General features: G+C 52.2%; 3 protein-coding genes across 8 annotated transcripts; 2 read left to right on the top strand and 1 right to left on the bottom strand.

Moving 5' to 3' along the window:
- Positions 1–1,769: 1,769 nt before the first annotated feature.
- Positions 1,770–6,574, top strand: WDR38 (WD repeat domain 38). The gene is made up of 7 exons (XM_086325233.1): positions 1,770–2,145; positions 2,719–2,839; positions 4,392–4,508; positions 4,625–4,722; positions 5,061–5,141; positions 5,368–5,499; positions 5,622–6,574. Exons 1-7 carry the CDS (start codon positions 2,077–2,079, stop codon positions 5,874–5,876), a joined length of 873 nt encoding a protein of 290 aa, XP_086181359.1. The 5' UTR covers positions 1,770–2,076; the 3' UTR covers positions 5,877–6,574.
- On the bottom strand, positions 6,570–10,700 carry RPL35 (ribosomal protein L35). The gene is made up of 4 exons (XM_086325239.1): positions 10,656–10,700; positions 10,111–10,247; positions 8,959–9,040; positions 6,570–6,760 (listed from the first exon to the last, which is right to left on the bottom strand). Exons 1-4 carry the CDS (start codon positions 10,656–10,658, stop codon positions 6,611–6,613), a joined length of 372 nt encoding a protein of 123 aa, XP_086181365.1. The 5' UTR covers positions 10,659–10,700; the 3' UTR covers positions 6,570–6,610.
- A 3,743-nt stretch (positions 10,701–14,443) lies between these two features.
- Positions 14,444–23,131, top strand: ARPC5L (actin related protein 2/3 complex subunit 5 like). Of its 6 annotated transcripts, none has more exons than XR_015136347.1 (4): positions 14,444–16,201; positions 18,473–20,288; positions 21,261–21,437; positions 22,578–23,131. XR_015136347.1 is itself a non-coding variant. In XM_086325234.1 (4 exons), the coding sequence occupies exons 1-4, from the start codon at positions 15,933–15,935 to the stop codon at positions 22,638–22,640; spliced, it is 462 nt and encodes a 153-aa protein (XP_086181360.1). In that variant the 5' UTR covers positions 14,444–15,932; the 3' UTR covers positions 22,641–23,131. The 6 variants fall into 6 exon arrangements, 4 of the variants coding, with proteins under 4 accessions (XP_086181360.1, XP_086181363.1, XP_086181361.1 ...); XM_086325234.1 differs by having other exon boundaries at positions 14,444–16,082; positions 20,217–20,288; XM_086325237.1 differs by lacking the exon at positions 14,444–16,201 and having other exon boundaries at positions 18,884–18,932; positions 20,141–20,288.
- The last annotated feature ends 59 nt before the right edge of the window (positions 23,132–23,190 follow it).

The following is a 23,190-nucleotide window of genomic DNA, read 5'->3' as shown; positions in this document are numbered from 1 at the left end:
AAGTGACCACTTAGCTTACTCAAGGTTGCAGAGCTAGTAGCTGGCAGAACCTGGATTTAACCCAGAATCATGGCTTTAGTGCCCCATCTTTGGGGCAGGAGCTCTGACTTAATCTGGGAGCTGGGCAAAGGATGTCCATCCAGGGGAAGCAATGATCCCAAGGTAAGCATCAGGCCAAGAGGGTGGGAAACCCCGTGTGCACAGGCCTAGGGTGGGATGCAGAGAAGGAGAAGGGCCCCTTGTGGATAAGTTCAGGGAGTTAGATGTGGCAGGGGGCCGGGGAATAGGGGCAGAATGAAGCAGGAGAGGTGAACACGATGCTTGGTCCAAGGGCCCTGGAATTCACTGTGGGTGATTCCAACCACAGACTCCTGGGTTAAGCAGAAATGTTTTAACCCCAGCCACACTGCTACAGGCTGAATGGTTGTGGGGCCTGGTGGACAAGGTCTATCCAGAGAGCTCTGGGAGTGACGGGCTGAGCTCAGGAACGTGTGGTTCTGGGCACTTCAGGTAAAGCAGGAGCAACTAGGTGGCTGCAGCATGGGCTGCAGGGTGCCTAAGCAGAGACAGGGAGGAGAGGGTCTGGGGAGTCAGTGATGGGGGAGCCGTGTTCAGGACCCAAGTCTGGAGCTGGGGCGGGGCTGGGGCAGAGGTGGCCCTATGGGCCCAGATGGATCCCTGGGGAGCCAATTCACTGACCTGGGTCCTTTGGGAGTTAGAGTGGGGGTGGGGTAGCCTCAAAGCCACCATTGTTGCCCCCTTGTCCGCCTGACTGTCTAGGACCTAAAATAGAGCAGGAGAACAGCAGATCTCCGTGAGAAGAATTTCTGGCAAAGAGGTCTGGGGGGAGGGGTGTGAATCACCACTGGGAACACTTCACTTGAGTTTGAAACTCTCAAAGCCCAGCTGCCCCAGCCTCACCCTCAGGGAGCCTGGAATACACTGGAAAGTGGGAGAGTGGGGTATCTTAGTCCCACCCCTGTCCAACCGTGGGGAGAGGGCTGGGTTCTGCCCCCAGCTCTGCCATGGAAATGCTGGAAGACTGGACCAAGTTTGTCCCCCCAGGGCCAGTTTCCCAGATGTACCAGGAGTCAGATGCTTCATCTGCTGTGAGGCCCCTGGAGTTCATGGCAGGTGGTCCTAATATAGGCCTCAGGGTCAGAGAGACATGGATGAGGTCCCAATTCCTTTCCTATTGGCTGAGTGACCTTGAGCAAGTCCCCCCACCTCCTGGAGCCTCAGTTTCCTCATCTGAAAAATGCACATTGAAACCAAGTCCTGTTCTTTCTGGTTTCAGCTGAGCTATCCAACAAGGATCTTGACAACTCCTGGGGCCTCCCTCCACGTCCTCAGATGGAACACTTCGTGCTGCTGGGAATGTTATCAGAGACTTCACTTTTTAATGTCCTGTGCTTTGCATACTGCCTCTGGCTCGTGGAGAGCCAGAGATCCCGGAGGGCCGAGATGAAGATCTAAATATCATATCGTTTCCAGAGGTTCCATGGGGGCATTTCAGTCAGCCCCGGTACTGGCCACTCCTGGAGGAAAAGGGTCTTTGGTCCAGGGAGGGCCCTCATGGGCACCTATCTTGTGTCATGCTGGATCCCTGAGGGGCAGGGATGGGACTCCCCATTAGGCAGATGGGGAAACAGGATCCTCTCCAAGAGGCTTATGTGCCCTTAGCACTGTGCCTGGGTTCGGTGCAGCCGCAGAGGCTGACGCGGGATGTGGTGCTGGCGTGCCCTCTAGCGGCCGCCACGCGCCATCCCCCTCCGCGGCCAGAGCTGCCCAAGGTCCGACTGCCAGCGGTTAGGGCAGGGAAGTTCCTTCTTGGAGCCATCCGCGGTCCAGCCTGCTGCTGTCCCACTTCCCCCCGGGCTGAGGAACAGTCTCCCAGACTCCCTTCTCATGGCTTCCCAGAGACCCCAAAGCGGCTGCGCGCCCCTCCCCGATTGCCATGGAGACCGCTTGTACACAGTTTCCCCCTTCCCCTCCACCTTGTCCTAAGTCAGGTCCGCAAGCCGGACCCAGCGCCCGCCTAGGAAGGAGCCCGCCAGGGCGGGCGGCCGCAGGCCCATGAACAGCAGGCCCCGAGGGAAGCTGGCCGTGGGGAGAGTGAAATTCTTCGGCCGGCACCGCGGGGAGGTGAGGTTCTGTCGACCTTTCCCCAGACAGACTTTGGGCTTCTTGACTTTCGAGTAGTTTCTGGTTCTGCGTGGTTCGGGAGCTCGAGTGTTCCCTGAGCTCCAGGTGCAGAATGGGGTCTAGAATTCTCAACTGTGGTTCCAGAGAGGGTTCAAACTCCTGGCTGATTCCAGTGTTCTCTGGACTCTGGCTTAAGAGGGGACGACCCAGAGGGAGGGTAGGGGAGGGAGGAGGGAGGAGGGTAAAAGAAAAAAAAAAAAAAAAAGAGGGAACTCAGGGCATAGAGCAGATTTTAAGCTAGTTCTGGACTGCAGTTCTAAAACGGGATCTTGGCTTCTAAAGAAGGCTAGCTCTGAGCCTCAGGCTCTGGTTTTACAAGACAGCAGAGAAGGCTCCAAGCTCTTGACTCTACTGCAGAGTGGTTCCTGGGTTCTGGTTGTTGAGAGGCCTGAAGTCCAAGCTCTAACCCCAGGCTCTTGGGACAGTGTTTAGGGCTGGCTCGGGAGTCTGGAGTTAGGCATGAGCAAAAAGTATTTCTTGCCCCAGGATAGGCCTTTTTTACTTTCTTTCCAGGTCAACTCTTCAGCCTTCTCTCCCGATGGCCAGAGGCTGCTCACGGCCTCTGAGGACGGCTGTGTATATGGCTGGGAGACCCAGAGCGGGAGGCTACTGTGGAGACTGCGTGGCCACAAAGGTGAGGCTCTTCAGCCCAGATGGGGAGACTGAGGCCCATTGACCTGTTCTGCATTCCACAGAGTCTACCAGCATTTGAGCTGGGCATTCCAGCCAGATAGCACCGGTAGGGCTGGGGTAAGAGGGCAAGGAGATGGGACCTGGTCCCTTGGGTCCTGAGCCTGACTCTTGACAGACCTGGACTCAAATCCTACCACTTAAAACTCGGTAATACCACATTCAGTTCAGTTGCTCAGTCGTGTCCGACTCTTTGTGACCCCATGAATCGCAGCACGCCAGGCCTCCCTGTCCATCACTAACTCTCGGAGTCCACCCAAACCCATGTCCATTGAGTCGGTGATGCCATCCAACCATCTCATCCTCTGTCGTCCCCTTCTGCTCCTGCCCTCAATCTTTCCCAGCATCAGGGTCTTTTCCAGTGAGTCGGCTCTTCGCATCAGGTGGCCAAAGTATTGGAGTTTCAGCTTCAACATCAGTCCATCCAATGAATACCCAGGACTGATCTCCTTTAGGATGGACTGGTTCGATCTCCTTGCAGTCCAAGGGACTCTCAAGAGTCTTCTCCAACACCACCGTTCAAAAGCATCAATTCTTCTGCGCTCAGCTTTCTTCACAGTCCAACTCTCACATCCACACATGACCACTGGAAAAACCATAGCCTTGACTTGGCAAAGTAATGTCTCTGCTTTTTAATATGCTGTCTAGGTTGGTCATAACTTTCCTTCCAAGGAGTAAGCATCTTTTAATTTCATGGCTGCAGTCACCATCTGCAGTGATTTTGGAGCCCCAAAAATAAAGTCAGCCAGTTTCAGTCATTTTTAAATGTACAGTTCAATGGCGTTGTTTACTTTGTTGTGCAGCTGGTCTCCAGAGCTCTCATTTTGCAGAACTGCAACTCTGTACCCCTTGAACTCATTTCTCCCTTCCTCAGCCCCTGGCAACCCCTGTTCTGCCTTCTGTCTCCAGTTTAACTAAATACCTGGTGTAAGTGGAATCTTTCAATATTTCTTTTGCTGACTGACTTCACTTGGCACAACGTCCTTTATATTCATCTCTTTACCCACTTTTTTGACTGTGATTGAAATCAAGTCTTGTCACTTTCTCTGTGCCTCGTTTCTTTAGAATGGGGATAATAGTTGCTATCCTATAGAATGAGATTAATGCAAGCAAAGCACCTGGCTCCCAGTAAGAACTCAGTAAATTATAATTAAAAAGACAAGGGAAATCTGATAATTATAGGGCAAATTGGTTCATGTTATACTAGGCAAAGTCCAGGGGCTGGGGAGTCAAAGAGGATAATGTAGAACCTAGGCTGGGCTGAAAGGAGGTGTTTTATTTGATTTATTCACCTTCCAGATGGGCAAACCAAGTTTGCCATTTCAGACCAAAGGCATGGAAGCCCAGGAATTTTCCAGCTGGTTGGAGGATAAGGGTTAGAAGGGAGTGAGAAGGGAGACAGGCAATGCAACTGAAGAAATCAGCAGGGGTTTAGACTGCAAGGGCTGGAGGTGGAGGGTAGCTCCCCATTGCTTGACCATGGCCACCCGCCCCAGGCCCCGTGAGGTTCTGCCGCTTCTCCCCTGATGGCCGCCTCTTTGCCAGCACCTCCTGTGACCGCACCGTCCGCCTGTGGGATGCCGCAGATGCCAAGTGTCTACAGGTCCTGAAGGGTAAGTGGGCTGGGGGGGAAGAGTGGGAGCCAAGCAGCCAGGCCTGGGTTCCTGTTCAGACCTTGCCGTGTCCTGTGCCACCTCGCCTCTCCTCGACACTTGGCGGGTGTCTACAGGTCACCAGAGGAGTGTGGAGACCGTCAGCTTCAGCCATGACTCCAAGCAGCTGGCCTCGGGTGGCTGGGACAAGAGGGTGATGCTTTGGGAGGTGCAGGTATGTGGAGGGGCAGCCAGAGGCCTGGGATCCCGAGAGGCCCTCCACACGGTCACCCTTTCCCAACCGGGAAAGGTTGTTCCATCTTCGCCACTGCCCGTGCGCACACCTGGTGTTCCACTTCCTTGCATCTAGCTGCAGCCACCTCCCCAGGTCCCCCCCCACCCACCCTTGTACCCCAACTCCTCTGCCATGAAGTGCTCCCTCTTCTGTCAAGGCCTTGGAAGCCCCTCCAACCCCTACGCAGCATGACACTACCCAGGCAGGCTCACATAGAGGGCCCGGGGTCTGACCCATCCAAGGTGGAGCTCTCCAAAGCTTAGGGTTCTCTCCTCCAGTCAGGCCAGGTGCTGCGTCACTTTGTGGGACACCGAGATTCTGTCCAGAGCAGTGACTTCGCACCCAGCTCAGACTGCCTGGTGAGCCATCTCTGCCCCGACCCCAACAAGATGAGGCAACTGGGAGCCCACCCCCATTTCCATTTCCCCACTTGGGCCAGAGTGGTTAAAATCTCACACCTTGACTTAGCTCTTCTGAGTCTGTCCCCTCTATAAAATGGGGATTCTGCAGGTGCAATGGTGCCTGCTTCCTGTGGGCGTGGCCAGCTGAGGAAGCAGGCTCCAAACTCAGGGCAGCTGTCTGCAGGCCACTGGCTCCTGGGATTCTACCATCCGCATGTGGGACCTCCGGGCAGGGACCCCTGGGATCTTCCACCAGGAGCTGGAGGGTCACAGAGGGAACATCAGCTGCCTGTGCTACTCACCATCTGGCCTACTGGTGAGCTAGGCTGCCTGAGTTCTGGGGTGGCTGCCAACTGCCAATTCTGAGGGTCATGGGCCACTTGGTGGGCAGAGGATGCAGTCCCCAAACCTATATGCTTAGAGCTGTCTGCTGTCCAGGCATCTGGCTCCTGGGACAAGACCATTCACATTTGGAAGCCCTCAACCCGAAGCCTGCTCATCCAGCTCAAGGGCCACATCACCTGGGTGAAGAGCATTGCTTTCTCCCCCGATGGGCAGCAGCTGGCCAGTGCTGGCTACTCCCACATGGTAACCCCTCCAGGCCTGCCTTCCTGCCAACTCCCACCTCACACCTTCCCTCCCAGAGCCCTCAGCAGGTCCAGAAATGCCCAGTTCCCTATCTGCCCTCAGTAAGCTACCAGGGGTAGAACCCAGATACCAACCACTTCTGTACCTAATGCCTGGCACTCATGTCTGCACTGGCCCAAATATCAGTGCTGCTGACATTTCTGACTCAATTTCAGGGCAAAGAATATACTGCACCAAATGTCTGTGTATTATGCAGCCCTTGTTAAACACACCTCACAGACAACAAAATTTTGTCAAAGACACCAGCCTGTAAGACTTCCCTACCCATCACCTTTTTATTTCCAGGTCAAAGTCTGGGACTGCAATACAGGAAAGTGCACTGAGACTCTGAAGGTAAGGTCCGTGGCTGAAGCAAACAAGGGTGCAGTGGAAGGTCTGCTGGGGAGGCCTGCACCCCCAGAGCCCAATATTATGCTTTTGGCAGGGGGTTCTGAACGTGGCCCATGCCTGTGCCTTTATGCCAGACGGGAAACTCTTAGTGTCTGGAGCTGTTGATTAGACAAAATGTCAAGTCCACCACAGATCACCTTGACTTGCTCAAACCGAACACCACCATCTACAGCTCTCACACCTTCCACCCCTGCCTCTCCATGCCCAGGGGGCACAGGCCCAAAGTAACCATAATAGAGCACCCAACAGATCTCTATGGCCAGGGCAGCAAGCCTGCTGGAATCCATCGGGCACCTGGTAACCATAGCCACTTCCCCAACAACTGAAGCCCCTATAAACACAAAGCAATGCCAGCCAGTGGTCTGTCTGTTTTATTGACAGCTGGATGCTCAAGCCTTGACTGCGTACTTCCGGAGGGGGTACAGCCGCTCCTTCCGCTGCTGCTTCTTGGTCTTCAGGTTCTCTTCATGCTTGTTGAGTCGGCGGCGCATGGCACGTGTTTTCTTGGGCCGCAGATCCAAGGGCTTGTACTTCTTGCCCTGGGTGAGGGGAAGCAAGGGGAACCTGAGGACTAGGGTTTGGGAGCACTGCAATACCTAAGGCACCCCGGAGGTTGGAAATGAGGTGCCAGGAAGTGACTTGAGGGAAGTGTGTGTCGGGGAGATGTCTGCCAGGTGCCTGTGGTGACAGTAACACTGAACACATGCATCTAAGGAGAAGATCTGGCATGGCCAAGGCCATCCTGCTATGAGGGGCAAAGTTCCTACCTCGGCTCCTGTTCTCGGGCCTTTAACAGGAGATAGATCATCTCTCCATCTCTGCTCTCACTCCACTTCCTCCCCTGTCAGTTTAGGTGAAGCCAGCTCTGATGGTCCCCTTTGTTCTGCCAAGGCCCCTTGGGGCCTCTTTCATTTGAAGCGCTGTCCTGTGTGCTGGCTTAGCCACAAATGAGACCTGCTCCCTGCTCAAGGAGGTCCCAGCCCACCAGAAAACAAGTGGTGCGCTGGTGTGGAGGAGCAAAGAGACTGAGGAAGGCTTCACCTCACAACTGACAACAGCCTCAAAAGCGAGAAACCAGAGTGGGCATGAAAGCCCTGCACAGTGACAGCTCAGGTCGGGAACTGCCAACAGCCTGGAGGGGTAGGCACAGGGCAGGTGGGTGTGGGGTTCAGGACATGAACAGCCTTGGGGCAGAAAACTGCAGGGAAAAAGCTACACAGGAGATGAGGGCAAGCTCTGGGGGAAACCTGAAAGTCTGCCCATCCACACCCCTCATACCGCTGATACAGGTCAGGGCTTCCTGCTTTCAATCTGCTAAGCACCTAGAGCTCTGCTTGTCCAAGAAAGTAGCCATAGCCACACACGCTGTTTACATCTTCCAGTCCCTATAACCATGTAAGTGCTTATAACCATGTAACAGGCACAGGGGACCAGAGGTTAATTTATCAAAAAGTGCTGATACAGAGACCTCATCTCTACCTCCTGGAGCCCTGCCTGGCTTGTATGATGGAGTGTACTCACTGGATGGTCATGGAGGCAGTTCTTCCAGGCCATACCTCTACACGGTTCCCTCAGAGCCTGATAAACGTTCCAGACCCAATTCACAGACCCCCCCCCCCCCGCCACACAAACGTACACATGTCCAGGGATGGCAACAAGCTCAGCACACAGTGGCAACTTTGACATGTCAAACCCTCCAGTCATTCAAACACTAATTGGGTGTTGATGTGAAGCCATTTTGCAGTCAAAGCCCCCTAATCAGTAATCTTTAAGAGATTATAGAGTAATCTGGGTGGGCCTGCTTTAATCAGCCGAAAGGCCTTAAAGGCAGGGATGTGGCTTTCTCCAAGAAATCCCACTTGAGGGCAGCAGCTTCAACCAAATCTTTAGCTCTCCTTGCTCAGGATCCTCCCTTTGAGACAGAGGGCACCTCCTCCACAAACAAGTCATTTCCTTGTAGTAAACCAAATGTGTGCATGAAGTGAAAGTGAAAGTTGCTCAGTTGTGTCGACTCTTTGCGACCCCATGGACTATACAGTTCATGTAATTCTCCAGGTCAGAATGCTGGAGTGGGTAGCCTGTCCCTTCTCTAGCTGATCTTCTGGACCCAGGAATTGAACCAGGGTCTCCTGCATTGCAGGCAGATTCTTTACTGAGCTATCAGGGAAGCCATGTGTGCGGACGCATTCTATAAAATCTCTCACTGGTTCAGCTTCATAGTTTAATACTAGTTTTAGGCACAAGCCCCAGAAAACAGTTGTTAAAAACTCTAGGCTGTGAGGGACAGGCACCTGTGGCAATCTCCTGGAAGCACTCAATCCACCCCCACCCTATGGGTTGGAATCTAAGCCCAATCACTCCATTTACTGCATGTCAGTGATGCCAGGCAACTTAACCCAAGTCTTGAGGTCCTCATTTGAAAAATGAGAATGCCAGATACTTGGTGGTGACTGACACACCAAGACAAGTAAAAACATTTAAACAGTCAATCCTCATAGACTCCCCAAACTCACCCAGCTGGTGAGGTTTTATTCAAAATCCAACTCTATCCAGACTCCCACACCTTTGATTCCTTGACAACTGCAGCCACATGCTGTCTGCATGTCATATGCTAGAAGGCTCTAGAAAGCCCAGTCCCAAGCACCCCAGTGGGAGCTTGCCATACCACCCTTCGGGCCTAGGGAGAGCTGGAATTTTGCTCCCTGTAGCCCAGCACCGTTATCCCTTCTCCACTAACCTTATAGAATTTCCTGAGGTTCTCTTTCTGAGTCTGGTTAATGACGGTCAGTACACGGGCGATGGATTTACGAACCACTCGGCTACAAAACAAGAGACAATCAATGAAGATGTGTAAGACACAAAGCACTCCCCAAGGTATCTATTTCAGGGCCTGACCAAGATGTCACAGGGCAGGGGCACTGCCCATCAGTTCACCCACATTGACCCAGGAGGTGCCTAACCCAGCCCAGGAGGGTGTTCTGGAGGCAAGAGAAACAATACATGAGCATCCTAGGAAAGGGGACATGAAGCAGCTGGCACAAACAGTGTTTTTGAAGAGCTGTGAAGTGTTCAGTGAGGCTTAATGAGGGGAAGTGAAGGACAGCCAGGAAAAACCTTTCATTCCTGGCTATATATCCTAAGGGCTACAAAAAAGACCTAAGCAATGTGGATCTGAATAAGCTCACTGGAGGACCTTACTCCTCAAGCTGGGCCACTGGGAGGGGACAAGGCTGAAAACAAGAAAAAGCTGGGGATAAGTGAAACATGTCCTCATGCTGAATGAGGGCTGATCAGTAAATGGCTGTAAACATCATTTTGATTCAGCATGCACCACCATAAGAAAATTACTGGGGGCCCATTTTATAGGAAAGGGGAAAAACATGGGTGGTGTGCCAACCTGCACATCAGGTACAATGTGGCAGAAGTGGAATTTATGCCCCAGCTGACTAACTCCGAACTTATGTTCCTTTCTCAAGTTTTGATTCTTGCCCCCCATACACCAGTAAGTTACACTACAACTAAAATAAGGGGTGCAAGGGATGCCTCAACCAAGTGAAAGAGGCTGAGGAAAAACATCAAGTGCTGGTGGGAGACAGAGGAATGGGGTCAATTAGTCACTCAAAGGAGGCATTAAAACGGGACGTCGGGGGCACTTAATTCTTCCTCTAGACAGTCAAGCCGTTACATCAGGAAAAAGGACCACAGGTCAAAAGCAACGGGTCACCACAGGCCTCGGCGTGAGAAAGAGGCACCTAAAGAGGCTGAATAGAAACGGCGCCACGTTCTGACCCACGGAGCCATGGAAAGGGCAGTTAAACGGCCAACTCCTTAAGCCCACTTCGAAACTCCCCTACGTGTGTCCCCGTACTCTGGCCGCCAGTTCACTTACATCTTGGAGAGTTTGGAAGCCGCGCCGCCTGTCACTTTAGCCACGCGCAGTTGGGACAGCTCCACCTTCAGGTCCTCCAGCTGTTTCAGCAGCTCCTCCTTCTTCTTGCCGCGAAGGTCTCGAGCCTTAATCTTGGCCTGCCCGACAGGGAAGGTCTGGGTCAAACACCTCCCCTTCACCTGTGTCGCAGCCCGCCCCTCGAGGCCGAGCGCCTTGCCCTGGGCCAAGAGCGCTCTGGAGACCCAGCACTACCCGCCTCGGGCAGGGCAACCCAGACCCCAGGAGACTCGCCCTCGCCCAGTCCTGCTGCGAGGTTGGTCCCCTACTCCCATTCCGCAGACGGACAGACGGAGGCCCCGGGAGGGCGCGCGTACCTCTCGGGGCCCAGGCCTGAGGTGGGGGGAAGACTGAGGTGGCGCTAGGCCACTTCGCAACGCGTCCCACAGGTCAGGCTGGCAGATGGGTTCTCAGCTCTCGCTACACGCTCTCCATCCCGGCCCCTAAGCTCCACAGTACGCGGATGGCGGCCGATTCCCCACACTCACCATGGCTGTATAGTCTGCCTCCGCTGCCTTCTCGGAGGGAAAGAGGAAGAGGCGGGGCTGACCTTCACAACTACTGCCGGGTGGCGGCGGGCGTGGTCAATAGAGCGGCGGCGGGGGAGCCCTGGCTCCGCCCCTACCATCCCGCGCGGGCCCAGCCTCCCTACCCCACGCCTCGAGGAGCGCTTTGGTACCGCCCACTCAGCCCCCGCCCGCCCTGAGGAACCGAGTCCCCGCCCCGAGGAGCCGGAGTCCCGCCCTGCAATGAGCCTGTCTCTCTCTTGAGCGCTGAAAATTACTTTGTTGTAGTTCAGTCACAAAGTCCTATCCGACTCTTTGCGACCCCATGAAGTGCAGTTACGGCACTCTTCCCTGTCCTTCACTATCTCCCCGAGTTTGCTCACTCATGTTCACTGAATCGGTGATGCTATCCAACCATCTCATCCTCTGACATCCCCTTTTCCTCCTACCCTCAACCTTTCCCAGCATCAGGGCCTTTTCCAGTGAGTCGGCTCTTCGCATCAGGTGGCCAAATATTGTAGCTTCAGCTTCAGCATCAGTCCTTCCAATGAATATTCAGTGTTGATTTCCTTTAGGATTGACTGGTTTGATCTTGCTGTCCAAGGGACTCTCAAGAATCTTCTCTAGCACAACAATTCAAAAGCATCAGTTCTTTGGTGTTCAGCCGTCTTTATGGTCCAACTCTCACATCCATACATGACTACTGGAAAAACCACAGCTTTGACTATATGGACCTTTGTCGCAAAGTGAGTGCTCTGCTTTTTAATACGCTGTCTAGGTTTGTCTTGGCTTTCCTTTCAAGGAGCAAGCATCTTTTAATTTCATAACTGCAGTCACCATCCACAGTGATTTTGGAGCCCAAGAAAATAAAATCTGTCACTGCTTCCACTTCACTCTTTCACTGCCATCATAAAGGCTCTTTAGCTCTTCTTAACTTTCTGCCATTAGAGTGGTATCATCTTCATATCTGAGGTTGTTGATGTTTCTCCTGGAAAATAACTTAGATTTGGTCTGTTTCCTACAGGGCAGTGGGGAAATTTCACCCTGGGGTGAGAGGCAACCTGTTTGACTAGTAAGACTGGAATTCATCCACTCATTTATTTGTTCTTCATTCATTCATTTGTTCATTCATTCATTCGGTACACTTTTGCAGGCTGCCCAGTCTGGGCTACTCCGAGCTGGGTGCCAGTGTTCTGGGTGGGTCCAGGGGATGAAGGTTGAGGGTTTTAGAAGATAAATTAACATGGCCTCTGCTTTGGAGGAATTTAAAGTCTATGGTGGGTGGGGAGGGGTGGGGTAGACAGCTATAATGACAGCATGTGTTATTTAGGGGAAAAGGCATTCATGGCCTTTTGTTAGTGAACCTGACCGGGTTTCAAATTCTTACTCTGTTGCTTAGTGCCAGCTGACTCTCAGCAGATCCCTTCCCCTGAATCTCAGTTTTCTCACCTGTGAAATGTAGTGTTTAGGAAGATCAGGAAGATAACATGTAAAACTCTTTGCACAAGACCTGATGCATAACAACTGCTCGGTATCATTGATATTAATGTTCCCAGTTGAAATGAACACATAAATTGGCCCTGAAAGTTAAAGGGGGGACTTCATAAGGCAAAGTGCTCAGGCTTTCTGATTGAACAGTTGCATTTTGCCCCCAGCAGCAAGCATGAATCCATGCCCTAGTGTCACTCCACTACCATTAACAAAGGCACACCCACGTCTTAGAGCTCTATTTAAAGGCAGGTTGCCCCCTTGTTGCTGTCAGATGTCACCTCCAGGAAGCCTTCTCCCACCCTCTTATGGGTTTCTGTTAATGAATCTTTAGCCTTGGAGTAAATTGGGACAAAACCTCCCCTTGTTGATCTCTGTGCAATCAAACCTCTCTAACCCCAAATATATTGAATTAGAATGAAATTTATATGTCTGCCCCCACATTCAACCTGGAAGTTCCCCAAGGAGCAGAACCATAGCTGACAACTGGTTTGGTTTCTCTCGCCTCCAGACCCAGCACATGGATACTTGTTGGATGAATTGAATTGAGCTTTGTCTCAGATCACAGTGAGGCAGGCTTCTAGGAAATGGAGGGAAGGGTGTAAGAGGAAGCAGAGGGCATTCTTGGCATGGATTAGTCATAAATGGAGGTTGAATGGGGCACAGGAACGTGGCTATCATATTTTCCAAATGCTTATAGTTCTATTAAAGTTAATAATTGTGTACAGCTTTTCTGAACTTTATCTATTGTTGTTGTTCAATCGCTCAGTTGTGTCCAATTCTTTTTGACTCCATGGACTGTGTCTGTCCTTCACTATCTCCCAGTTTGCTCAGACTCATGTTCATTGAGTCAGTGATACCATCCAACCATCTCCTCCTCTTTCGCCCCTTCTATGACTACCCTGTTTCTCTTACATGCCACATTCAACCCACCCCCAAATTCTATAGCTTCTGTCAGTGGCTCAGACAGTAAAGAATCTGCTTGCAATGCGGGAGACCTTGGTTCGATTCCTGAGTTGGGAAGATCCCCTGGAGGAGGCATGGCAACCCACTCCAGTATTCTTGCCTGGAGAATCCCTATGGACAGAGGAGCCTGGCAGGCTACATTCCATGGGGTCGCAAAGAGTCGGACACGACTGAGCAACTAAGCACAGCACATCTTCAAAATACCCAGCCTCTTCCCACCACTGTTATTGGCACCTGCTGGACATTGAGCCACCGTTGCCTGTCTCCTGGACCATTGTTGTCACCTCATAAATCACCTCCGTTTGCTCTGGTTCCCGTTCTCAGTAGAGCTGCCAAAGGGACCCTTTTCAAACTGAGTTAGATCATGTGTCTTCTCTGCCCAGAACTTCCAGGGCTGTCCTGAGTTAAGACCACATCCTTTTCTCACCTTCAAAGTCCTACAGCACCCGCCACTCCCCCTTCCCTCTTCCACGTCGTCGTTTCTTCTCGTAGGTTAAGATTTCTTTGCATTTCAGAAAGTGAAAGTCGCTCAGTCCTGTCTGACTCTTTGCAATCCCATGGACTATACAGTCCATGGAATTCTCCAAGCCAGAATACTAGAGTGGGTAGCCTTTCCCTTCTCCAGGGGATCTTCCCAACCCAGGGATTGAACCCAGGTTTTTCGGGCAGATTCTTTACCAGCTGAGCCACAAGGGAAGCCCCATCTTGTTTCTTCTTACTCTTCTGCTCCAGTATGGCCTTGCTTTTTCTGGAACACACCAAGCTTGCCCTGTGTTTGAGCCTTTGCTTGGCTCCATCCTTCAGATCCACTTCAGCATCACCTCCTCAGGGACATTTCTCTTAATCACTTTATCCAAGGTGCTCTCAGAAACTGCATGTTTTTTTTTTCCCCCTCCTCAAAATGCAGTCATCCCTGACATAGTGTGGATTTTTAAATTTCTGCCTCACTGACTGGAAGGCAGATCCATGATCATAAACAGTGATATTATTTCATTTACTAGTTTACTTGGGAGCTATTTCCTTACTTTTAAAATGAGCATTTCTGGTTTGAAATTCCTTCTGATCAGAATGTTCTGGGGATATAATTTCTGTTAGCTTGTTGCCTGCCTCGGTCACAGATTTCTTCCAAGGTATGGAACTGATAGGCAGGTCTCCCAAGACCCTTGAGACTTTTATTCAGCACCTGTTTCACTGTAGGAGTCTATCTTTAGCACCCAATATTAGGTAGCACCTTAGCTGGGCAATATTTTTTGATCTGTAGAGAGTTCAATGAGAAATGTTTGAAAAAATGAAAACCCACGCACATTTCATTAACTACTGGTCTTTATGAAAAGGAATACCATTATATAGAAACAAAGACCCAATGTAGTCTCAGGCTAAGGCTCACTGTGGCTTCCCTCATAGTTCAGTTGGTAAAGAATCCGCCTGTAATGCAGGAGACCCCTGGTTCGATCCCTGGGTTAGGAACATCTCCTGGAGAAGGGATAGGCTACCCACTCCAGTATTCTGGCCTGGAGAATTCCATGGACTGTATAGTCCATGGGTTTGCAAAGAGTCCACACAACTGAGGGACTTTCACTTTCACTTTGTGGCTCAGCTGGTAAAGAATCACCGCCCCCCCCACCCCGGGCCCAGGCAATGTGGGGAACCTGGGTTCGAGCCTTGGGTTGGGAAGATCCCCTGGAGAAGGGAAAGGCTACCCTGGGATGGTGGGTGGGAGCCTATCCCTTCTGGCCTGGAGAATTCCATAGACAGTATAGTCCAGGGGGTCGCAAAGAGTCGGAAACGAGAGCAAGAGCTCCTCAAGCAGCAGCCCAGGCACCTAATCTTGACACCACAAAGTTGTCCTTGACTCTGCCCTATTTCTCCCCACCCCCATTTCCCCCACTTCAGATTCTGCAGATTCCTTTTCTTCCAGGATATGCCTTTCCAGCCAGTCAAGATTTCTCAGTCCCCAGGACCTCGCCCTTCCTGCCACGATGGTGGTCACAGGGTCATCCCCCTATCCCCGCCCCCTACACTGCGGGTCAAGGAGACTGCTACACACGCGGGACGCCGCACTCAAATCCAAATGTCTTCACTGTCTTGTCAGCACCCTCGATACATTTTAAACGTCTTGAAAGTCTCCCAGGCCATTAACAATAGGGTCACTACAACAATAAGGTCAGATGCAACCTCCTCTGAGCTCCTTGTGGTGGCGTCCTAAGGTCTTCAAATTCGAGACTTAGGCTCTCCCATTCAATCACTCTCGGGGCATAAGAACTACTACTCATCCCTCAGGCCTCAGCTCGAAGCTGTCTTCTCCCAGAAGCCTGCCAGCACTCGACAGGCAGAGCAGGGCTCCTTCTTCTGGAGGCCCCGTGCCCCCTCAGTCTGGGCAGAGATGACACCCGGAATCCGCGACTATGCCCGCCCTGGCCAGGGGTTCCTCGGGTGCAGGAGGGAAGCCGAAGAGTGCAGCTGTGGCATCTATGTGCTGGGCCTGCGGAGGATTGGCCGCCCGCTTCTCAGAAGGGTAAACTGAGATTCCATGAAGATTACTAGCCCCGCAGTGGTCCACAGGTTAGACTGCCAGGTCCGTCTCTCAGCGCTTCCCAAAGCGACGCACCCCGCCCCTCCCTCCCACCAGAACTTCCGGTTCCGGCGAGAACCGGAAGTGGGCGGGCGGCAGCGGCTGCGCGCGGAGGAGGTGGAGGAGGTGCCGGGCGGCCGCTTCCCGCCCCCGAGCCGGAGCCGGTTCTGAGCGGAGTAGAGTGGAGGTCTGCTCCGGAGCATAGCCGGTTCAGCGGGCGCTGAGTCCCCGCCATGGCCCGGAACACGCTGTCTTCGCGCTTCCGTCGGGTGGACATCGATGAATTTGATGAGAACAAATTCGTGGACGAGCAGGAGGAGGCGGCGGCGGCGGCGGGCGAGCCAGGCCCGGACCCTAGCGAGGTGGACGGGCTCCTGCGGCAATATCCTTCCCCCGCGCGGCGGCCCGGGCTCCCCTGTGGCCCGGCCTTCCTACTTTCCTCATCCCTGGCTCTGGCCCCTCAGGCCGGCCTCTCCGCTCCTCTCACCCCAGGACCCCCCAGGTCAGTCTCCCAACTCCCGATCTGGCTCTCCTCGGGCAGGCATCCTCAGTTCCCTTTCATCTGGCCTCCCCACTCCCCTTGTCCTGGTCTCGGGCCCCCTTGTCCTGGTCCCGGGCCCCTGGACCCTCCCTCAGCAGTGCGGCCCCACGCGGCTCCTGGATCCTGGTGGGCTGGCTGGCTCGGCGGCCCCAAGAGCATGCCGGACCGACCTCCAGCCCCGCAGGCCCTTCATTGCCCCGGGAGGCCTCCCCTCTTTCCTCCCTCCGTCCCCTCAGGCTGGCCCTTGCCTGGGCTCCCGATCACTCCATCTCTCATGCAGGAAACCGGGCCTTACTCGGGCTTGATAGGCGGGAGGGGCCAAGGTGAGCCACCGCTGAGTAATTGAGAGGCCAGGGCGGCTCCCAGGCACAGTCCTTTCGGGCTGGATCGCAGCACCACTTGAAAATAGGTGGTAGATGGCAGTCTTTGGGAAGAAAGGACCCAAGGGGGAGCGAAGGCTGCAGCCTTAGTCCAGCCCTGAGGTCTGAGATTTCACCTCGCACCTCAGAATCGTTCTGACCCTTCAGCTTAGTGCCACTCTTCCTCACCTACTCTTAGTTTCCTGTGACCATTGGGTCTTGGACCTCAGTGGTCTCAGCCACGTTCAACAAGTGAGTTTTGGCTCCCTCCCCCCATAGCCTTCTTGTGCAGGAAGCAGTGGAAAAAAACGAGTTGTTTAGAGCTAAGAAAAACCAAGCAGCATAAAGTGAGATGTAAAAGTAGAGCCCCGCGACTGGAAATGACTGTTTGTGGTCACAGAAAACAAGCATTTAGAAAACAAGATTAAAAATAGAGGTGGTTGTCACAGCCTGCTTGGTCCTTTAGCACTTTGAGCACAGGAAACTGACTTATTCTCACAGGAAGGATTTTTCTTCATTCAAATGGTGTTACAGGAAGTGCCTCCACCTCCCCCTTACTGGCCAGGACAGGGTTGGAGGCTCAGGCTGTACTGTATATAAATCAGATTCTGGGTGTTTTATCAGTTGACTCAGCTTGGGAAGTTGAACCCATTCACTGCCTTTGGGAGGAGTCCTGCAGTGTTCCTCCAATGTGCCTTTGAAACAAATACCTTCAGCCTTTCTTTGTTTGAACAGAAATGTATTTTCAAAGGTGGGGATTCAAGCTTGTTATTTCCTGCCCCGTCAGGATCACCATGCTTTCCCCGTTGGTGAAGTGGGGTCATGAGAATGGCCCCCATGAGGGAAGGTTGATTCTGCACTGTGGTGCAGAACCCGGCTCATGGGCAGGTATTGGCAAAAGGACTCCAGCATCAGACCTGTGGCCCAGATCATCCACAGAAGGGGAGCGCAAGGTCTGGTTATCTGCTGTCTTGGTCCCATGCTGCAGGGACTTGTTGAAGGTCACCTCTTGGTACACTCCTGACATGATAGGTTCCTTGAGGCTGCTTGGAAGCCTAGGCTTAGCACATCAGGGGATGGTAGTTTCTCCACTAATGGCAGTGTCAGAAACCTTGTTACCATGGAGAGTGTACCTCTTGGGATTGGGGAAGGAGAGGTTAGCAAATGAGAACTGAGCAGGGCCCAGGAAGGGAGGTGGAAGGAGCTAATATTTGCTCAGTCCCTACCATGTGCCAGGTATTGGATTTAGATTAGATTATTGAACTATGGAGCAGGCTTCTAGGAGTCTTAGAACAGAGGTGGGGGGAGTAGGGATAGGGGTTGGTTGATTGGAGTGGGAGAATGTAGGGAGTAGGCCCATCCTAGTTCTGTTACAGGGAAGCAAGTCATGGATGAAATAGAGCATGGGCTGTGTACCCACACAGACCCAATTCAGTCACGTTATAGCTGTGTGACTTTGAGTAGGTCAGTTACCCTCTCTGAACCTTGGTAGCCTCCTTTGTTAAAAGGAGAACCAAGCTGGGCTTACAGGTTCCATGGGAGCATTACTGCATCGCATCCCAGAAGGCTTCAGAACAGTACTGGACCCACAGCAAGTATCCTGGGCATGCCACTTGGGTCTGCGGGGGAGTGGCTGCAGAGGGTTGTAGAGCGAGCTTGACTTTGGAGTCAGGCATGCTTGGGTTTGAAGACCAGCTGGACAGCTTAGCTTTGTGACTTTGAGCACGTCATTTTCCTTCTCTGAGACTCAGATTCATTGCTTTTAAAATCAGAATAATGATTCTTGTCACAAAGAACTGTTAGCAGTAATGAGATGACACGTGAAAACACCTGGGCACATATCTGAGACTTGGTTCTTTTTCTTCCTGCTTAGGCACCTTCTGGTCCTCTGGAGTGAGGATCTGTCCAGAGCAGAGTTTTGAGTGATTTTGCAGTGTCTGCTGCCCCTGAGGAAATTTGTCCATGTTTGGAGATACTCTGATTGTCAGTTTGGTATGTGGTGGGGTGTGCCACTGGAAACTAGTGCGTGGAGGCCAGAGGTGCTGCTCAGTATTGTCAGATGCACAGGATAGACCCCACATCAGTCATCTGGTCTAAAATGTCATTAGTGCTGTGGTTGAGAAACCCTGATCTAGAGGAGACTAGGAGCTGGGCACCGTTCCCCAGCTTCCACAGCCGGTTTTCTGGAAGGGCCTAAAACTATCCTAGACAGAGGCCAGTTTGATAGATGGTATGCTCCTCCCTGCTCCCTAGTTGCCTCAGCTGCTGAAGGCCCTTTCAACACTACAGTGAATGATAGGCAGAAGGATGCTGCAGAGATGAACTCCAGGGTGGTGAGTCTTTTTGCCTCTGTGGACTGGTTACCCTACCCTTACCTGTTCATCTTCTGAAGTACTGTTTCCCAACCATGCTTGGTTAGTGGAGTGCCAGTTGTACGGTTCCTCTTAAGCTTACTGGGACTCTGCTTATTGCTCTGGGATGCCAAATTCACAAAGAGTTCTGAGGTAGAAGTTTTATCAGTGACTGATATCAGACTGGCCCGTGCCTGGCTGGGAGAAAGAAATTCCAAAGCTGACAGGTACAGGGTGTGAGTGGGCTGCCTCTCACATTGCAAGGTGGACCACAGCCCCGCAGGGTGCTAGGGGGCTCCACCCTGGGTGTGTGGGCCCAACTCACTCAAGATGGAGGCCACAGGGGGGCAGACGGGGGACTCGGCTGTGCTCGGGAGGCTCTGGCTGTTCACACGTGGGTATGGCTGCATGAACAGGAGTAGAGACCCGATTGGGCAGAAGCCACCTCTTGTTCTATTTTTGAAGCTTTTTGGCTGAAGCTGATGTTTCGGATGAGGAAATGAAAGTCAGCTGATGTAATTCAGTTTAAAATAGGTGTCACCTTTAGGGACCTAACCCAGATTGTAATTTTCTTTTGCGTGCTGGATATTCAGAGCTCAGCAAAGAATGTGTCAGGACTCCTGCTAAGGTTTGGGGAACAAGAAGGGGAGGGTTGGTTTGTTTTCTTGGCAGAAGGTTCTTTGAGATTGTTAAGTTTCCCTCCGTTGGGACCTGACTTGGGTAGGTTTTGGAAGATAAAAGTTTTAGCACATCTTAATTTCTTTAATGGTTTAACACACTGGATTAAGAATTAGGGACCTCCATCTGTGCCTTCGTTCTTCCCTTTGGAGAATGCGAAGATGAAAATGATAACCTCATACAGTGGTCATGAGGGTCTGGCAGGGCAGATACGGGGCCCGGTGCTAAGCAGATGTCAACCAGCTTTGTCAGATAGTGCTGCCAGTCACCCTGCTGGGGCAGCAACTTTATTCCTCCTCCCGGGAGGGAGCGAGTCCATGTCCAAACTTGCTTTGAAGGGGAAGGTTTAGGGGCCGCAGAAGGAGAGGTATGGCAGAGGTGCCCCTTCTGCCCTCTGCGTGGCTCAGGAGAGCTATAGACTGCCCTCTATTAACAGGTTGTGCCCACCCAGAAGCCACAGTGGGTGGGGGGTTAGATGTGAATAAGATGGCATTTGTCTCTGCCCCCTTGAGCTCCTTCTGAAATGAGTTTGTTAAGAAAAGCGCGGACGTGCTGAGGCGAGCTGTCCTTAACCGCTGCTGGTGCACAGGGGACATGCTCCGGGCATTTCACGCAGCCTTGCGGAACTCTCCTGTCAACACCAAGAACCAAGCCGTGAAGGTAAAGGGGGTCGAGCCGCAGCGCTGCTGGGCGGTGTTGGGACCAGGGCGTGAGCTCCCCGGGGCTCTGGACAGCATGTGTCTCACTCTGCATCAGTGAATCTCTACCAGGGAAGTGAGCTGGCAGCGGGCAGTGTTTCCACAGAAGCTGCCTGGCGCCCCTGACACCAAAGCTGTCAGTGTTTGTAGTAAACACTCCCCAAAGAAACGTTCATTCCTCCCCAAAGCCTCATGGGGTGAGAAGTCAGCCCAGCCCTTCCTGATGAACAAAGTTATAAATTAGCTTGCCACATGGGACTTAGTGGTTATGCTTTTTTAAGCTATTGAATAGGCTTTATTTGCATAAGGATTTTCAGTGTTTTATGATTTCTGCCTCTTAAAAACAGGTGAGATGAGACACTTGGGCAGACTGCATCGGTTAGGCTGCCTAAAATCTCATCAGTGAGGCTATCTAAAATTTGGTCCAGGGAAAGGGGTCTCTTTAGAGCTGGGTTTTTTCCTATGTTGTGATGATATCTTGATTTAATCAATGGCTGCACCTCTCAAACGTGGAGGGGAATGGCCCCTTTGTTCCACTGGGAGTGAGCACAGAAGATACGGCCAAGGAAACTCGCTTTTTGCTATGTGGGGGGTTTGTTGTTTGTTTTTTAAATATGGGAGTTTAAGGCCTTGCTGGTGTCATCAGAAGTAGTGATTCTTCTCCCCAGTAAACTGCTTATTTCCCCTCAGATAAGTGGAATAAATCATTGGCTTTGAATACTTTGGGATACTTTGAGACTTAATAAACAAAATTTCACTATATATATATATATATTTTTTTTTTTTTTTTAAGCATTGCAAATGAATTAGAAATTGGGCAGTGTTCCTAATGAGTTCTGACTACTTGCTTTGGTGTTTCAGAGCCTGCAGTGCAGGATGTGGGTATGCCTGGGCCATGGCTCTAGACCCCATTCCCTTTCTCTTTCCCCCGTAGGAGCGGGCCCAGGGCGTGGTGCTGAAAGTGCTTACAAACTTTAAGAGCAGCGAAATCGAGCAGGCTGTGCAGTCGCTGGACAGAAATGGCATTGACTTGCTAATGAAGTACATTTATAAAGGGTTTGAGAAGCCCACAGAGAATAGCAGCGCAGTGTTACTCCAGTGGCATGAAAAGGTACGTGAACACATTGCCCACTGGCTCACCCCCAGCCCAGGGTTCAGATCAACAGGCCAGGCAGTCCCAAACACAGACAGGATGGGCTGCCTGTGAGAATGAGGGCCACGCCTCAAGCAACCTGGGACATCTGATCACTTACCTCTCCCAAGGAAGCACTGGTAGGGGTCCACCATCTCTGGTCACTGCCGTTGCTTTAGCTGCGAGTTTTGCTGGGCAGGCCTCCGGGCCTGTAACTTGGCTGGGGAGGTTCAGGCAGGCTTGCTGGTGGCAGGGCTTTGATTACTTTCTTCAGGCTGGCGGAGGTGGTGGTCCTGGGCCTTAGATGCAGGCTGAGCCCTCTGGTTAGCTCTGAGGGCTTCCTGCTCCAGCCTCGCCTCACCTCACCAGGCCACACACAAACAGTGGTAGATATCTTGGCAGTCTTTTAATAGGGCCTTCATCCTCCTGAAGCTGGAAAAGCTGGGCCTGTCCTTTGCTTGTTTTAGTACAAGGTGTTGGGGGGGGCACCTCTTGTCAAGCCAGTGTCCCTCATGAAAGGCTCTGCCGAGTACTAAGGGAGCAGCCCTTAACTGAGGGGTCAGTCACGTGGCCGGCCTCAGGCCTGGGCTGGGTTGTGGCCTTTGGTCCTGCTGGTGGGTGTTCTGCCTGCTCTGCCAGAAGGTGAGCTCCTGGGCTTCGTCACGGAGGTGACCATGGTGCTTGGGAGCTGAGCAAAGACCTCGGAGTGGTCTGGGGGGCCACGCTCTCTGGTCCCTTCATGGCAGCCGGATGCATGAGCTTGTGGACATTTCCACTGCAGTGGGCTAGTGTCTGTTTTAGGGCCTAGGGCTGTGCCTGGGTACAGTGAGCTTGTCAAAGGGAAGCTGGGGGGCTTGGTATGAGCTTGGTGACAGTGTTGCAAGCCCAGTTCTCCTGCCTTAAAGAGCCAACGGCTTTTGGGGACCCTTTGTTCCAGGAAAGGGCTTGATCCCTCGAATGCGGGCCCTATTGGCACCTCTTATGTGCTCTTGCAGGAATGCTTTTTCAGAAGATCTGTGACATGGTCAGGAGTGTAGTCCCGTCTCCCCTGGCAAGAAGCGAGGAGCCCCTTGGCCAACCAGATCTCAATTGACACCTTTTCTTTTGCTGCCCCTACAGGCATTAGCAGTAGGAGGACTAGGCTCCATTATAAGAGTTCTTACAGCAAGAAAGACTGTTTAAAAAAAAGAGAGACTCATGTTACCTCGAGAATTTTGGATGCACAGGCTATCGAAGAAGGGATTGACAATGGGCCGCCTGCCTCGGAACTCCCAAGTCAACTATTTCAGGACCTGCATCCGCTGAAGTGTGTTTTATTTTCAAGGTGGAGGGAGAGATCGTCTTAACTGTTTTCATAAATCCTTTGCAGGATCTGATAGTCTATGCCTTTGTTCACGAGTAACGCAGAACTGACATTGTGACCGTCTACCAGAGTGGCTGGCCTGCCTTGGTCCGGGGTACCTGTGTGCACTGCCTGTTTAAAAGGAGGGAGGGGTGATTTGGGCTGGTGCAGATCCAAGGGCTGCCGTAAAAGGGAGAGCTTGGTTTTTTTTTTTGAAGCGGAAACCCCCTAGGGTTTGTACAGACACCCCAACCTCCCAGAGAAGGCGGGCTCTCTTGGGTTCATTGTAAAGTGCCTGCTGCATCAATAAAGCTCTTGGCTTATTAGTATATACTCTGCCGTGTGTTTCACGTGTATAAAAGGAACGGGAAATAAATGGGATGGTCATGA

The sequence above is a fragment of the Bos grunniens genome, chromosome 11, assembly GCF_055505025.1.
Source record: "Bos grunniens cultivar Pamir isolate PY7600 chromosome 11, Bosgru_T2T1.0, whole genome shotgun sequence".
NCBI lineage: Eukaryota > Metazoa > Chordata > Mammalia > Artiodactyla > Bovidae > Bos > Bos grunniens.
The sequence above is the reverse complement of the archived record's forward strand: the minus strand, read 5'-3'. Positions and strand labels throughout refer to the sequence as shown.